Source organism: Cucumis melo, chromosome 4 (genome assembly GCF_025177605.1).
Source record: "Cucumis melo cultivar AY chromosome 4, USDA_Cmelo_AY_1.0, whole genome shotgun sequence".
NCBI lineage: Eukaryota > Viridiplantae > Streptophyta > Magnoliopsida > Cucurbitales > Cucurbitaceae > Cucumis > Cucumis melo.
This window is the reverse complement of record NC_066860.1, coordinates 29423581-29440714: the sequence shown is the minus strand read 5'-3', so window position 1 is coordinate 29440714 and position 17134 is coordinate 29423581. Positions and strand designations below refer to the sequence as shown.

General features: G+C 32.9%; 2 protein-coding genes across 6 annotated transcripts; both read right to left on the bottom strand.

The window, feature by feature from the left end:
- Window positions 1–604: 604 nt before the first annotated feature.
- Window positions 605–10018, bottom strand: LOC103486972 (uncharacterized). 4 transcript variants are annotated; one of them, XM_051083928.1, is made up of 5 exons: window positions 9879–10018; window positions 4569–4641; window positions 4414–4486; window positions 3574–3639; window positions 605–882 (listed from the first exon to the last, which is right to left on the bottom strand). In XM_051083928.1, the coding sequence occupies exons 2-5, from the start codon at window positions 4598–4600 to the stop codon at window positions 820–822; spliced, it is 234 nt and encodes a 77-aa protein (XP_050939885.1). In that variant the 5' UTR covers window positions 4601–4641; window positions 9879–10018; the 3' UTR covers window positions 605–819. The 4 variants fall into 4 exon arrangements, with proteins under 4 accessions (XP_050939885.1, XP_008443366.2, XP_050939884.1 ...); XM_008445144.3 differs by lacking the exon at window positions 9879–10018 and adding an exon at window positions 7922–8032; XM_051083927.1 differs by lacking the exon at window positions 9879–10018 and adding an exon at window positions 5104–5251.
- A 1535-nt stretch (window positions 10019–11553) lies between these two features.
- Window positions 11554–16427, bottom strand: LOC103486974 (phosphatidylinositol 3,4,5-trisphosphate 3-phosphatase and protein-tyrosine-phosphatase PTEN1). Of its 2 annotated transcripts, none has more exons than XM_008445148.3 (8): window positions 16226–16427; window positions 15560–15882; window positions 14942–15118; window positions 14634–14747; window positions 13795–13983; window positions 13238–13471; window positions 12502–12603; window positions 11554–11995 (listed from the first exon to the last, which is right to left on the bottom strand). In XM_008445148.3, exons 2-8 carry the CDS (start codon window positions 15836–15838, stop codon window positions 11843–11845), a joined length of 1248 nt encoding a protein of 415 aa, XP_008443370.1. In that variant the 5' UTR covers window positions 15839–15882; window positions 16226–16427; the 3' UTR covers window positions 11554–11842. The 2 variants fall into 2 exon arrangements, with proteins under 2 accessions (XP_008443370.1, XP_050939882.1); XM_051083925.1 differs by having other exon boundaries at window positions 15560–15878; window positions 16226–16426.
- Window positions 16428–17134: the final 707 nt, after the last annotated feature.

Genomic DNA, 17134 nt, shown 5'->3' with positions numbered 1-17134 from the left:
ACGGTACGTTATTCTAGTGGAGGATGTGTGTATATATGTATATGTGCCATATTCATTTGTGCCCTATTTACCCAAAAAATAAGAACTCGTATAATTGAAAGTTTAAATTTTCTCTACTAATTTTTAAAATACTAATATAAATAATCTCAAATAAGCTACGATTGAAGTTTCTATGATACTTATATTAAATTCACCTAACTGAACTTAAAAATAGCATATCCTCGTTTGAATGATATGGTTTGAAATGTATCATCATAATAATGATCGATGATTCTCATGCATATACTTCAAACTATGTAAATTAGTTAAATTTAGTTTAACACCTCAAGACTATCATTGAATTATAATCTTGATCGAACATTATTATCAATAAGAGATAGTTTGATAACTATTTTGTTTATTTTTTTTTTACAGACTATTTCATTTTTTTTTTTTGTTTTAGAAAATTAAGCATATTTCCTCGGTGTATTACAAATGAAACCCAAAAACAAAAACTTTTTTTAAGCTGCTTTATTGATTTGACTATATTTTAAACCATCAATAAAATATATAACGAAAGAAAGTGGAAGTAGTGTATATATGCTTAATTAAAAAAAAAAAATAGTTATTAAATTTTTTAAGTTCGGTTATATTTTTGATATCCAATACAATCTATTAATTATTATTCATGTATGTAATAATGATTAATGAATTAAATAAGTACATTTTCCTTTCTACTTTCTATATTTGAAAAGAATGTTTCATTTATACTAAGGCAACAAAATGTAAATACATGTGAGTCACATTGAGACTTTCCTTGGACCGAGTGGCTGCGGCAATTTATTCGATGTTGTTGTTATCGCCATTCCTTGCGCTGCCAGAACTATTACGATCATCTTCATTCTGCAAACCACAAACAAATTGCATTTCTATTAACAAAGTAAATAAGTGGAACAAGTCAATAGACTATAACGTCTAAGAATGTCATTAGGGGAGTTTTACTAATTAGTTGGTAACTTACTTAAAAGTTGGAAAATTTTATAATTACTTCAACTTTTATAGTACTTTCTAATAAGTGTAATTTATAAAATATCAGCTCTAATATAAAGTAAATTAGAGTCTGATAAATTTTGAAAAAGCTTAGAGTTGGATAAATTTCGAAAAAGATCGTAGTAATTGGTAAGATATTACTAAATTGTTCGCATTATTTTTATATTGATACTTGATATCTGTTTTACTACAAGTTAGTGGCTAATTTTTTTTTTACATGACTTGAAGTGCCACTTATTTGGTGTAATCTGAGTTATCCAATAAAAGTTGGGATGTTTTCTTGAAATTTTAGAAGTTCGTAAGAGGAAGAGAGGGTGTTTAAGCCTTCTAAATGACTAAGACAGTGGAGAGAGTTTTTGAAATTCTTCCCTGATTTTTACACGAAGAATAGAGACCCCTGCTTCATCCCCATAAATCTAGATTGACAGGCATCTATGGTGATCAAGCAAACTCTTTAGAGACCATTTAACAGTTAACACATTGAGTTCCTCATGGATTCACCACTGAATTCTTCAAGAACGTTTGGTACACTCAAGTCAGATAATGCAGCCTTCAATGAGACCTATATTTGTCTCATCCTGAAAAAGTTTTGATAAAAGGAGTGGATTCATGAGTGTATTTCAAGCGCCAACCCCTCTACTATTGTTAATAGGCCAAAGGCAAGGTCAAGGTCATCCCCACAAGGGGCCCTTAGGCAATGTGACCCATCATCACAATTCGTTTTCACTATTGCTGTAGATTGTCAAAGTAGGAGCTGAACTATGGAGCTTTTGATTTACAAAATCTATAAATGTTGGTAAATCTTCACTTGGCATAAATCAGTTACCGTTTGCACATATTACCCTGATTTTCTCCTCTTTTGATTCAATAGTAATCAAGAATCTTCATGCTCATCTCATTAAATGCGAATGCTTCTGGTCTAAACATTAATCTTACAAAAAGTAAGTTGTCAGGGGTCAACTAAATAAATGGAGAATTGAACAAATAGACAACTAGGGTGGGTTGTAATTTGTTGCTTATCAAGCCCTCCAACTTGGGGGGTAAACCAAAGACCATTTCATTTTGGAGCCTTTATTGAGAGAGTTCATAAAAAACTTCACAACTGGAAACATTTTTACATTTCCCAAGGAGGCGCCTCACTTTGTCTAGTTTATCAATTTATTACCCATCTCTCTTCAAAATGCCAAAATGGCGCCTAAACAATTGAAAAAGATTTTGAGGCAACTGGATTCTAATTCTTAGTTGCTTGACATTAGAAGAAATCTGGAGGATAAAATCACAGAATGGGCATCCCTTGAGCATTTGTTATCCCAAACTGCGCTAAATGAGAGAGCGGAAGAATGGAAATGGATTTTGGACCTCCATCAAACTGCAAGGTAAAATCTCTCAATCTAGACCTCACTCATAATCCAAGAAAGAAAAGATCTCTCTCTGTTTTTTTTTTTTTTAATTGGGAAAGGATCCTTCCCACAAGTTCCAAATTTTTTCTATGAGAGCTTCCAAAATGGAGTAGACACGGGGATTGCCTTCAAAAAAGATTTCCCTACTAGTTCACCTCTCCAAATTGGTGCTATATTTTCAGAAACAGTTGGCGAAAATCAAAACCACTTCTTTATGTCCTGTACTTTCATGACGGACTTTCAGATCCAAAAGAAGGAGCCAGTCGGCTAAAACATCAAAGAACTTTTTTGGCAGTCATCATGGACCCTCTGACACTATATATGCTGTATGCAGAATCTCTGGCTGCTTACACTTTAAGTGACTATATTCTAGTTTATTTTTTGGGGAAAGACCTCCAATGAAAATTTGAAAAGCTGGAACTAAACCAAATACAGCCAAACACCTGTCACAAGAACCATACCAAAAACAGGAATACAAGTCACACCCTTCCTCATTAGAGAAGAAAAACACCTCCGACTATGCTACTATTCCTCATTAGAGAAGAAACCTTAACTCGGATTAGGACTCCAAATGTGAGTATCCCTCCTCCCCTCCCTAAAGCTACACTGCTAAAGCAAAGAAAGAAAGAGCCACCTCTGTTGTTTCTCTATTAGATAAATAGCCATGAAACACGAAAGAGAAGGGCACAGAATTCTCAGACCCAACCAAAAGGTTCGAAATCAGGCGGTTTTTAAAAGAAGACGAGTGATAAAGACGTAGAAACAAAGAACAAAGGGGGATTCTGCCCCACCCACTAATCCTCCCAGACAAGTGATAAAGAGGACAAGTAAGCGTTACTCCAATGATAATTGGCAAGTTTGCACTACTTCTGAACAATCTAATTGCAAAAGTAACCCGCGATTAATAGTAGTACTAGCCATTTAAGGAAAATTTGGTTTCCTGTTAAATATAATAATAATAATAATCATAACAGCAACAACATCAACAATAACAGTAATAATAATAATAATTGAGCCATCTAAGCTACCTTATCCAGTTCTTAAGGTGGATCAGAATCAAAACAAATTATTAAACCATTTGAGCTCATTGAGCACATAAAAATATCATCCAAAAAAAAGAAATAATGTGGATGGATATTACTACCTTCTTTACTAGACCATGAGCTGACATTATTTCATAAAACTTGCGCATCAGCATTTCTTCTTCGACCTGAAAATATTAGAATCCCAATTACTTAAGCACTAGCAACAGAACCAACAACCTTCTAATAGTAGCCCAAAAGTCCAGGAGTTTTCTCAAAAAGCAAAGTTTCATCTCAAGAACTAATATTACAGACTAATACAATAAAAAAATTATTGTATTGATTTTAAATTTTCAACTGCATTAAATGAAGACTCATCTACATATGTGAATACCAGTTACTCTTACAATAACAAGGTAATAAGGTGCAATGCAAATACAGGTAGTTACTTCAATGATCCAAAAATAAAATCCTTCATATTGTAATCCTAATTGACTACATTTGAAACTATGCACACTCAAATGTTGTTTGACTACCTTCTTCCCAATCTCTCTCTTGATAGTACAAAATTGTCATTAAAAAAAGCATATCAACATCGTTGGTAACACTCGAAAAACTGAAACAACATTTTAATTGTAGTTTCTAAAAGAAGTACATTCAACAATCAAAACAACACAAGTTGGAGGCCTAGAGGCTTAAGAACTTAAAAAATGAAAGTCAAATGAAATACAGTCTCCAACTGAATGAAATATTCACGGATACCAGTCAAGTAAATATGTAAAGACAAGAGTTACGGGATCATATATGTATTAATATGCCAGATTTCCTCCAAATTTTTCTGTAAGGTAAGAAATGTAATACGGCTCAAACATTTGCATTAAAATGAACTCAGATAAAAATAATACTAAATCAGTAAAACAAGTACATCAAAGAAATCAGACATCCAGAGAAAGAAAAGAAACCTGAAGTTTATGTAGTTCATGGGACATTGATCTATAAGCATCCATAAGAAACTCATCCTGCTTCTCCAAATGCCTGCATCACAAAATCAGAAGTTAATAATCACTGATCATTAACAAAAGGGATCACAAAACAAAGTTGATTGAAAATAACTTACTTCAAAATTTCTACCGTGTGCTTGGGGTCCATTCCTAGAGCTTTATCAGACTCTAATTCACTTTATATTAGACCTGATATTTCATAAATTACACTTATTAGAAAGTACTATAAAAGTTAAGTAATTATCAAACTAAGCCAACACTTTCCTTATATAAAATTTTCCAACTTCTAAGTAAGTTACCAACTAATTAGTAAAACTCCCCTAATGACATTCTTAGTAAGACGTTATAGCCTATTGACTTATTCCACTTATTTACTTTGTTAATAGAAATGCAATTTGTTTGTGGTTTGCAGAATGAAGATGATCGTAATAGTTCTGGTAGCGCAAGGAATGGCGATAACAACATCGAATAAAACATTAGGTTTCACAAACGAAAGCGAAGCTAAAGTCTAAACCATAGAGTCATTATTCAGATTCTCAAATGCGGCTTCCATCTCCTTTCCTATGTTTAAATTCTAGATCAAAATGAGAAACTATTAGCATATATGGGATAATTGAAAATTTTAAATGCGTACTTCAAAAAGAATATTACCTACATCAATTTCTTCACCCCGTCAATTTCTTCAGTCATGTCATCCAAAGGTTTAGAATGAATCCAATTCTGAGCACAAATGAGCGCCTCTACAGTTTGAGGAGTTAAAGAACTTCGAAAAGAATCTAACTCCCGTCCTCTAGTGCTAAAGGCGGACTCAGAAGGCACAGTTGATATAGGAATATTGTAGATGTCCCTGGCTACTTGGCTAATGATCTTAAATCGAGAGGAATTCACCTTCCACCAATTTAGCAAATCTAAATATTCATCCTCTATTTGAGCCTCTTCCAGATAACGAGCCACCTCTGTTTTAGCATCATCTAGATATGTTTTGTTACTTTGTTTAAATCTATCATGAACAGCAGCACGTGCCTTATAAAATCCATTAGAAGATGAGATAGAAGGTATTTCACTTTGACTTTGAAAGCCAAATCCTTCGATAGGTGTACATGATTGTGTTTGTGAATATTTTTCTTTTGACAATCTTATATAATAATCATCACACAATCGACGAAATGCTTCTTCAACCTTATTCGTCCATATTTTTGCACAATCTTCCTCCAAAAATTCATTAAAACAATAATTCACAAAAGCCAGCTTGTACCTAGGGCCAAGAACAACAGAAACATACAATAATAAATTGATCTTCTCACTTGTAGTTATACCCCAATACTTGTTGAATTTTGTCTGCATGCTTAATGTCATTTGACTCAATAATGCATCCTCATACAATGAATATTCACGAATTATTTCTTGGATCAAACAAAGTTCGTGAAAAAATATGTTTGAAGTCACAGACATAGATGCAAAAAACTTCATTGTTACCTCTGAAAAAGTCTTTAGGAACTCTACAAATACTTTTGCATTATCTCAATCTTCAGCAGTAGGAATACCATCCTTTAGCAAATAACTTAGGGATGCTCCTCTAATCTTTCAAACGTCTTTCGACACTTAATTGCTCCATCCAACATAGTGAAAGTAGAATTCCATCGTGTTGGAACATCCATCATAAGACAATTTTTTGTTGACATCTTATCTTCTTTAGCAAAATCTTTAAATATTTGCAATCTAGCCGAAGATGACCTAACATACTTCACAGCATTTCTAATTCGAATGATAGACACATGCAAATCTTTTAAGGCATCACCAACAATTAAATTAAGAATATGGGCACCATCTAATGTGAATAAATTCACCATCCAACACCAACCCATTTCTACCTTTAAACTTTTTAACCAAGTAGGCCATTATTACCTGTTACAGTAAAGAGCCTATCAAAACCCCAACCTTCTAAGCACTTTTCAATGGCTCTACCTATTGTATCTCTTTTATGATTAGCTATTTGACAAAAGTTCAAAATTCTTTTGTGCAAGTTCTAATCATCATCAATAAAATGAGCCGTTATAACCATATAATTGATATTTTGCACAAAAGTCCATGTATCTGTTGTTAAACAAACTCTTTGGCCACTTCGAGTTAATGAATTTTTTAACTTTTTTTCACCCTTATATAAGTTTGAAAACAATCCTTTGCAACGGTTAATCTTGATGGAATCACAAACTTTGGATTTAATGCCCGAAAAAAATTGGTGAAACCCTTCACTTTCTACAAACTTAAATGGCAATTCATCCAAGATAACCATCCTAGCAAGCATTGTTCTACAATTTTCTTGAGTGAAGGATGTAGCCATCAAACTACTTTCAGAATCTCCCTCTCCTTCAACATTATCTTCCAATGGATTTACATAATTCTTACATTTCTCTAAATGTCTTTTTAAATTGGTGGTACCATTTCTTTTGGAATCACAGGCATACGAAGCCCCACAATGTTTACAAGCAGCCCTAGAATATTTAGGATCACATCCTTCTACTTTTGTAAAATGTTCCCATACCGATGATTGTGGTTTAACCGGTTTTCTTTTTCCTAACACTGGACTAGAACAACTTTGTTTTGAAGTCTCATCTACAGAGAATGAAGACATCCTAATAACCATCAAACAAAACACACAGAAAAAAGAAATTAAGACAAAGATGGTGAGAAACATGTTAATATTTTGACACTTGATTCCTTTTGTAATCTCATTTTATGAAACATAGATTGACTGCTTCTCATCAAAACAATAAAAAGAAAAAGAAAATCCCCCACACCAAAAGAGAAAAGGCTATTGCCATTACAACAGAGAAAATGAACCAAGAGACTAGAATTATGTAAAGCGACCACTGACCTTGATTGGAAAAGAAGAAAGTTTCATAAAACTCTTAAAACAGATGATGATAAAAAGAAAAAAAAAAAAAGACTCTACAACCATTAGACCGATCAAAGCTCGAGTTCAACATCAACCGTATTTTACAATAAAACAAACCCATTAATTTACAAATTGCAATCACAAATCCACAAGACAGATTCAAAACTCAAATAAACAATGACTATAACATGCGTGAATTAGCAATAACATGACACTGACAAATCACAAAACAATTTCTCTCATAAAAAATTTAAGAACAGTGGTATATCATATGCCCGTGTAAGCTAACTAAATGATAACACCAGTGCTCATCAAATACCCAACGCCAACCCCAACACCCGTGGCCAAAGAAAACATCAAATTACCCCCATTCCCTAAGTTCGAGCAAATCTTCCATTGACTTCCGGGCAAAACATTCAAAAGAAAGCCCAAAATTCCAAGCAAGAAAATCGTAACAAAAGATAACGAGTATTCCCCAAACTAAAAAAAATCAGATTCAAACAAACAAAGATTGCACAAACAAAAGAACGGCTCGTTTACATACAAGATTGATGGTCAAGTAATCGAACTTACAGCGATTAAGAACCCCTCTACAAAAGGTGGGAGAAGAAGACGAAAATGAAATGTTTGCAACTGAAGATTGAAAACGAAAACGCAGACGAAGAAGATTGAAAACGAAAACAAAAACCCTAATTTTAACCTAACCGGTTAATTAAACCCGACCCGACCCAAATCGATTCGGTTCGGTTTGGTACCCGTTTATATGCGAGTGCTTCTTTATGACTGCAAGGGTGCTGAATTTGGGCTTGTTAAAAGCATTTTCAGACTTCAAGCATTTAGTACAGGTAGCTATAAATCATGCATTGGAGGATAAGCGAAACACCACATACAATCTTCTAATTTTTTTGGTTAAGAATTTATATTCATTCTATATTTTTTTTTTTCTTTCATTCGTTCTCTTTCATGGATCTTTTCATTTCAATTAAAGGATATATCTAGGTGTGAAGATACATTGTCCACGCTTAAAGCCATGTAGGACAGGGCCCTGCCCCACAGCTTGAAATGGATATAGCTCGCCTTGAGAAGGAAATAGAGTTGTACTCACAGGAAAAACTTTGTTGAAGCTCAAATACTGAGGGTATATTTCTGTCTCACTCTTTATCAGATTGTGTTATGTTATTGAATGTTGCATTATTAAATTATGAAAAAAAGTAATATTACACATTTACCCTATACATGGCTAAGTGAATCAATTTTAACTTAACCTTTTATTTTATCAAATTGAAGGTTAAACTTAGTGAAATTATTGCTTGAAACTAAATAAGAAAATTGCTCAAGAACCAATCAATAAATCATGCAAACTCAACCAAAAACTAAACCATGAAACTTTTTAATCAAGCTACAAAATCAACTACATAAGAACCACCTCCCATCTAATCTAACAATAAGATGGTGAAACCCAACTTAAAAGCATTCCATGCAATTATAAAAATCAATAGTCATAAAAAATAGTCTCATAAGTCACAAGAATGCTCACTACCCCCAATGGGCAGCTTGGGATCTCTTGGTCATACCGACTTTGAGGTCCCAAGTTCAAACCTTGAAGGTGAGCTTCTCAGTATCAAAAATACATGTTGTCTCCCCAATAATCCTTGGGCCAGGTGCAAGTACCCTAGGCGTAAAGGAGCAAAGCAACCACCCTCAAGTGTATTTGCTTCACTAACCAATTGAGTATAGTGTACATTTGGATAAAATTGAAGATAAAAGTGGGTCTTAAGAAAAGGTTCAATTTAGTGCAGTGGTTTTGGACACTTTGGTGTAATCGCAATGGTAGTATCTTTCGATACATTTCTTTTTCTCCATTTAACTGTTATAATACTCGGTTTTTCTTTAAACCATCATGGATTGACCTAGTGGTAAAAAGGAGACATAGTCTCAATAACTAACTAAGAGATCATAGGTTCAATCTAGAAATTAATTTCCAACTAGTTACCTTGTCATTAAGATGTTGTAGGCTTAGGCGGATTGTCCCTGTGAAATTAGTCTTAAATTGGTTTAGACAATCATGTATGTAAAAAAAAAAAACAACATCAATCCTTTAAATTCTGATTGAAGTAATCAGATTCCCGTTGGTGACATTCTCAATTGAAAACAGCTTTTAGACAATAATTTAATAGACCTAAAAACACCCTAGAAATATTGGAACACAAACAACCACTCGAAGTTATTATCCAAACTAAAACAACTGGCCGACATTCAGGTAGGCGAGAACCGAGGATAGTACGATGGTGAATAATACACGCTTCTACGACACATGATTCTAGTAAACGGTAAGAAGTCGCAATTTCGTTAATATAAGAAATCAACTAACTACCAGAGATTGGCAAGAAAAAGTGGATTCTAACTATGAAAAGGCAAGATATGCTACATTTAGCGCCGAAATTATGTCCTCTATCAATTGATTAATGGGTAAGTGAAGGAGAATGAGAAGGCGGAAGCACAAAGCGTTAAGAATAAATATGAAACTCACTGGCGCCTGTGAACAGGTTGCCTTCTCAAATCTGACAAGCAATCCACGACGGCGATATTGAGGGAGAACGACGACGGAGGAGCAAAGAAGTGGAGAGGTCAGTCTTCAAAGATATGAATTGTAAGTTTTATGACGTAAATCTTTTAGGAAAGGACATAGCCGAAATATTATATACTTTTCCTTTTTAGGTTAATTTACGCCATAAGTATAAAATACATTGGAATTGAAGTGTTTGAAAATTCGGTTCTTATTATTAATAAAAAAAAGGGGTTATTCTAAAAATTGATCTCCTTCGATTTTTCTTTTTGTTTCTTTGATGACCCTTTCCCTAATGACTTCAACGATCTGCCAAGATAAATAGATAAACAAAAACTAAAAATATTTTAAAGTCCATTTAACACGTTTTATATAACATTATCTGTTAAAAAGGATGTTTATCTTAATCCGAAACTATCGTAACCCTAACTTAACTGAATGTGTTATCATGATTTAGAACTTTTTCCATTGTTTTGCCCTCGGCTTCATAAGGGTCACATTTTTAACATAACCTTATTGTGATCTAAAAAAACATTGACTTTTAAATTACTTGTGAATTTTCTGAATTATTTGTGAATTTTCTATCAAAAGTCGGAGTTTCCAAAAAAAATCATCAATTCTAATCAATTTTCTCTTGAAAATTATGTATCCTCATCAACTTTTAATTGATATTCATGATTCTTCGCCAAAATTCATAAAGATTTATTGTCTTTAGATATCAATTTTTATCAACTTAGGGTTGATTTTTCTATTTTTTTCCGATGTAAAAGAAAAAAAAATCATTAATCTAAGGAACATTTTTAAACATATTAAAATGAACCAAAATATTTACAAGTAAAAATTTATGTTCGATGGACAGAATTTAATATTTTGTTATATTTTACAAAAAATTTAAAAAATTTTATTACTTACAATAATTTACGTTCAGTAATTTCGTTAAAGAAGTTTTTGCATTTAGGATAAACGAATTATTTGATTCAAGAGGGTGCAAATGTGGAACAAAGGTCCAATCTTACAAATTCTCATTCGATTTTGAATAGGTAAATTATGGTAAAAATAATTGATGAATATTTTATACTAAGTAAGACCACAACCGTAATTTCATAATAATACTTTCTCAATAATTACGATGGATAACAATTTCAAGAATAATAATTAATTGTTTAGCAATATTCTTAGAAAAATGTAAATATAGTCTCGTATTAGTGATAAAATATATTAATGATAGATTTATATCAGTGATAGACTCTACCAATGATATGATCTATCACTAGTATACTTAGAAACCTAAATCTAATTTTTATTATTTTTGTATCGTGTTATATCTCTTAATACATTATATCTTATTACAATATTTGTAACTATTCACCTTATATACTGGCATCACATTAAACATTATTTCTTTTCTGCCAATAACAGTACACGTTTTTAGGTTTTACTCTATAAAAAATGTGGAAAAAACATTTGAAACACTTGACTATTGTTCTTTTTTTCGTTGAAAATCCTTAAAGAAGCCTTTTGAAATACAAATATTGTTTTATGAGTATAGATATTAAATGTTTGGGATAATTAATACATATGTTTGAATGTGGATAAGAGCAAGTTGATAAAAGATGAATTGTGGTCGCTTTGAAGTATATACACAAAACTGAAATTTCTTTCCTTTTTTTTCTTTGGACCATTTCCTTTCCTGCAAAATCTTATACTCTAAAATACAAAATTTGTGTTTATTCCTCCTAATGCCTTCCTTCCACCAATAGAAAGTCCAATAAATACAAATGTGGGGTTTTTTTTTTCTTTTTTCACAAAGGGTTGTTTGCTCTCTGAGAAGATGATTTGATTACAGGAGATAAATGTGTTTAAAACTATTCTCTCCCTGGAAGAAGAAGAAGAAGAAGAAAGAAAAATTATTCTACATTTTTGAGGTTTTAAGACAAATCATTTTGAGGATCATCGTCATCGGATGATGTCGAAAACGAGTGTTTTGCATTGGCAGGACCAAATACCAACTCCAAGCAGAAGGAAGGACCACAAAGTGACCTTCCCTTTTTCCCAACTTTGTCCAAATCCTGCAACCTTAGCTGCAATAAGGCATCAATTAAAGGGTAAGAATAAAATGTGTCTCATTTTGCTTAGACATCCATCACAGTGTTTTGGTCAGATTTCCATTTAGTCCTATAATTAGTGTTTGGTTTCAGCTTGGTTCTTATGGTTTCATCAGTATTAGTATCATCAATGTGGTTTAGTTGAATCCCACATTGAATAAATGTTAGCGGTTCTCTTACGTGGCACATTTCTTTGGACGCCATTGCGTCTCTTCACACCATAAACATGTCATGATTCTTCATCATATAAGGAAACAAGCAGGCATTTCGTAACATCATGTAAATTTTAAGAGATTTAATAGGGATTAAATCTATTAAATTGAAACCGAGCATAAACCACAAGAACTAAAATGCTATCACAGCATTTAGTGCAAGTTGAGGCTTTCTCAGACAAAGATTTGAAATCATGGTGAATGAGATGATTAGTTTTCAAGCGCAGAGCAAGAATTTAGAAGCAGTAGAAAACCAGAGAGTCAAAGAACCTGTAGCAAGCTGTTTTTAATGAAAGCTGTGTTGAAGCATGCATAGAAGAGACGACCTCCAAACATCTTTGCGTAGAATATGATGCGCACGTCTCCAGTTAGCTGTTCAATCAAATTGCATAGCTTTTCAAAAGAAAGGAAAACAAAATTCTAAGTATACAAATAAGCTTTAGAGTGAGTTTCAGATTACTTATCAGAGAAGTACTTCTGGATATGAACATGTTTCTTATTGAGAGATTAAGAGCTTCCTCTAAAAGGACTTCAAAGTGCGTTTTAAGTCAACAAAATTTATGCTATAAAAAATTTCACTCTTCTAGAAATCTTGCCAAACTTTCCCTAAGTATATCAATCAATGTGTTCTCAACATAAGACGTAGTGATTTTACCCTTTTTTACTATTTGACAGAGGCCTGCTGAATTGTTTCCAAAAAAAGTTTAGTAAATGTTAAAAGAAATTAGGACTTATTGTATTTATTCCGATCTAATATTTTCTGTTTGTATTTTTTCCTTTATTAGTATTTTGGTCTCTATTTATTCACCAATGTATAATAGCTATATTATGTACTTTGAATTATTCTGATTTATTCAATATATTCTATAAAATTGTCAGTAAATAATATGCTGCACATCAACTTTTTTCTCAAACTAATTGTACACTGTGTGCAAGAAATGGCGAATATTCAAATGATTGTTAAGCGTAATGATAGGAAAAAAGTAGCCTTCTTCTAGTTACTTACCGGTAGAGGCTTCTCAAAATTGTAATCAAGGCAGGTTTTGTTGTATAGTGCGGAACACTCGGTATCCATTTGAACAATAAGATGAGGCTCTACTTCGGACTTGTTCCCTTCATTTTCGCCTTCAACAAAAGATAGAAAATAACGAGGACTATTACTTCTTTCATATCCTCTCTTAAATTGTCTGCAACATTTCCTGGTAAGTTCCATAGATGGACGGTATAGCTGAGAAGGAACCTACATACATTAACGAACGAACTCTTGATGTACATAAAAAAGAGGATAATATAATCAATCACTTGTTCCCTTCATTAAATTAGCAAATTAAGGGATCGCAGCAAAAGCAATGGAGAGATGGTGTTATCAATTTGTGAAGGAGAGTGTGAGTAAGTAGTTCAAATAGACTCCTGTTTGGGAGATTATGAAAATGTTAAAATAGCTTTTGTCATTTCTATACTCACTTTCAAACATGCTTCTATCATTCTAAATCAATTTTAATGATATGAAAATTGCATTTTAGCAATTTCAAAATAACTCCTAAACATGTGCACATAAAGTACCTCCTGCAATTCTGAGACAACAAAGAAAATTGATTCAGTGTTAACTGTGTCATAAAGTCGAATTCTTTGCAATTCCCTCCTACATGGTTTGGGCAACTTCACCTCGGGAGGTCCATTATGAACTCCCTTGGGAAAGGAAAGGCACTTTGACCAGTAGCCGACGTATCGTCGTTGGCTTGGAATTGATACCTGTTAACATTAGAAGCATACTTAATCTGATTGACCAAACACGACATTGAAGATTTTATATTATATTTACGAATAAATACCTCAGAAAAAATATGAAGAGCAAAATACATAAAAAATTGATCATTGAGCGACTATTTTAGAACTAGCTTCAATCCTCCCTTTCGTTAACCAAACTTTTAATCTTCACAGACACCTTGAATTACTCATCTTCTCTTTTCTTTCATTTAATAGATGGATATTATTTATCTGCCTATATAGATTTAAGTCATAACTTTTTTTCCTAGTCTTTTTGAGATCATATTAAATGATGATATTTATTCTAGTTCATATCAATAATAATAAATGCGTTAAATATCATGAAAAATAACTGGAATTTAGGCTCACAACTGAGTGAAAATGTTAAGAATGTAATACAATCAAACCTATAATCTAACAACTTCAGTTTTTGGGTTCAATAGTAAATTAGCACAAGGCATGGTCAATGTTTTACCTCTCTTTCTCTGTCTAAGATTGCTAAATTTAGATTGTAGGCCAATATTAATAACAAAAGAGACCTGATTTTTAAAATAAAAGGTTTTATGCTACTAAATCCATCCATCCATCTACTAATGTCACTTTACCATTAAATTCTAGCACCTAACATGACTTACTCCTTCGTTATTGGTTGTCCGCCTCTGAGCATACAGCTGAAGGGCATCCTCCACTGACATGCCACAGTAAACCAAATAGGCACATACCATCAATCCTGTTCGACCTTTTCCAGCCTGAACATTAGTTACAAGTAATTTGAAACTAAAAGAGGAGTAGGCAAAAAAAAAAGAAAAAAAAAAGGTACGATAAAGAGGTGAAAATGTTTTTCTTAGATTTCCAGAGTATTTCTAAAAAATGAAACAACTGTCCTGCTCTTCCTCAGGCTTACAATCAATAGTTTGAATGATTTATTTACAATCACAATTACCATGCAATGTATAACCGCAATATTCTTTGGGTGGGATGATAGCCATGAAGAGACATTTTCACAGAAGATTTTGATCATCTGCAGATGTGGAACATGATTATCGTCAAAAGGAAATGACTCCACGCGCCCATGAAAATGTGATGGATCATATGATTCTTCAATGCAGAGATTATAGATCTGTGTTGTCCCAAAAGAAATATCAAGATGCACCCGGATCATGTTAGTTTTACACAGCACAAACTAGGAACGGTTAGAGAAACAAAATTTGATGACAAGTGCTACAGCCCATAATTCTATAGTAAGTGATAAGCTCTTAAAAGTATAGCAATCATAAATAAAAGGACCGCTAGAGGAAAAACCATCTTCAAGAATCATCTTACATGTAAATTCGTGCTATCTAAAATTCCCTTGGGAAATGTTTACACAACAAACTGCAATTTTAACATAAAATTTATAGTTATAATCAATTTCTTTGCTATAGGGTTGTGTCTAGAAGTATTAACCTCCTAACGATAGTAAAATAATAGCCTAGACAGCGTATAAATTACAGCAAGACCAAGTGGAAAGATATGGTAGATTGAACGATTTATAATTAAGCCGGCAAACACAAAACGATACCTTGTAATGTCCTTGATGCCTCATGTCCAATACAGACTTAACCTGCCATAGGGGATTACGATACATTGCACGCATCCGTTCTGCAGGAAATGACATTGCCAATACATGATCAGTGATGTATGACATGTCAAGATCATATCCAGCAACAAGCATGCGCCTCCTTTGCTTGGATACCAAGTTACGGATGTAAAAGCTTTTCGAGAGATAATTGATCAGGTGGTGCTGCAGACTAAGGTTTTCCACCTTCCCCTGATTCGGCTTTGATAATTTAATCCCCATTTGACCCCTATGACAGGCTTCTCCTCATAGATGGTATAAACTACCTATCAATAAACCAGTTAGTCCAGAACAGCAAACATGTATCAATTGCTATTTTCAAAGCCCCTTTTGTATAAAGAACAATTAATTTTAATATTTTCACCCTCATTCGTTCATGAACTCTACAGTTGAAGCATTATGATATACACAAAATTTACGATTGCTAATTTCTTTTTCCCAAATATCTAAAGAAACGTTCTGATCTCAACCACATTACAAATTACAATGGATGCAAAGTCTTAAATCATCGTTTCAAACAAAAACTTTTAATATCATATCATCTAACACATAGATAAAGCAAAAAAAAAAAAAGAGAGAGAGAGAGAGAGAGGAAAAGGAAGTGATTACCAGGAATGATAGAACATAAGCTCCTCAGATGAAAATTATGAAGAGCAGAAACAATTCTAGGGCACCCAATTAGGTAAAGAGTCAGGAAAAGAGAGATTTTGAGTACCCTAGAAAAGCTTGAAAACGAAAAAAAAAAAAAAAATAGGTGGAATTCAAGGTGGGCGGGAGGAGAAGATGAAGTCCATATTAGGGCAAGACAAGAAGGGGGGTGGTAAAATTAAGAAGGGAAAGATATGTAGGAGGAAGAAGAGAGAGTTTAGGTGGGAATTTCTCAGCCCCAAATTTGGAGGAAAAATGGCCGCCATTGTAGGGCAAAACTCAACAAATTGGAAGCTTTTGGGGTAAATGGCTATGGAACGTGGAATCAATTTCAAAGGCCAACTACCATTACCGTTGCTTTTGGCGGCACAATATGAAATTCCTCTTCTTTCCTTTATAACTGTTTTCTAATTCCTTTCTTTGGACGTTTATCCCCCAACACGTGCAAAAATTTTGTCCAAAAAGGTATGACATGTCACCTCCGTCATTAAATAATTTCTTAATTTATTATATATTTTATGTAAAAATAACTTTAAAAAAAAAAAAAAAAAAAATCCTTATGAATAATTGTGTTTCTGTTGGCCAAAGCAAAAATAGAAATATACTAAAAATGTTGACTTGATGGAGATGCAAACATTTTTCTCTATACTTAGTTTTGTATATAGTAATTATAAGACATACATCTACACCTTTTATTATTGCATTTTGGATTTCGTTTGTTCAACCACATTCTTCTTTTTTTCTTTTTCTTTTTTTCTAGTTTTAGAAAACAATATACTAATTTATAATTATAAATTCAAGATGAGTAAAGCAAATCTAAATAACTGAAATTTAAAGATTATAAATTAAAATTTAGTCCTTCAACATTTT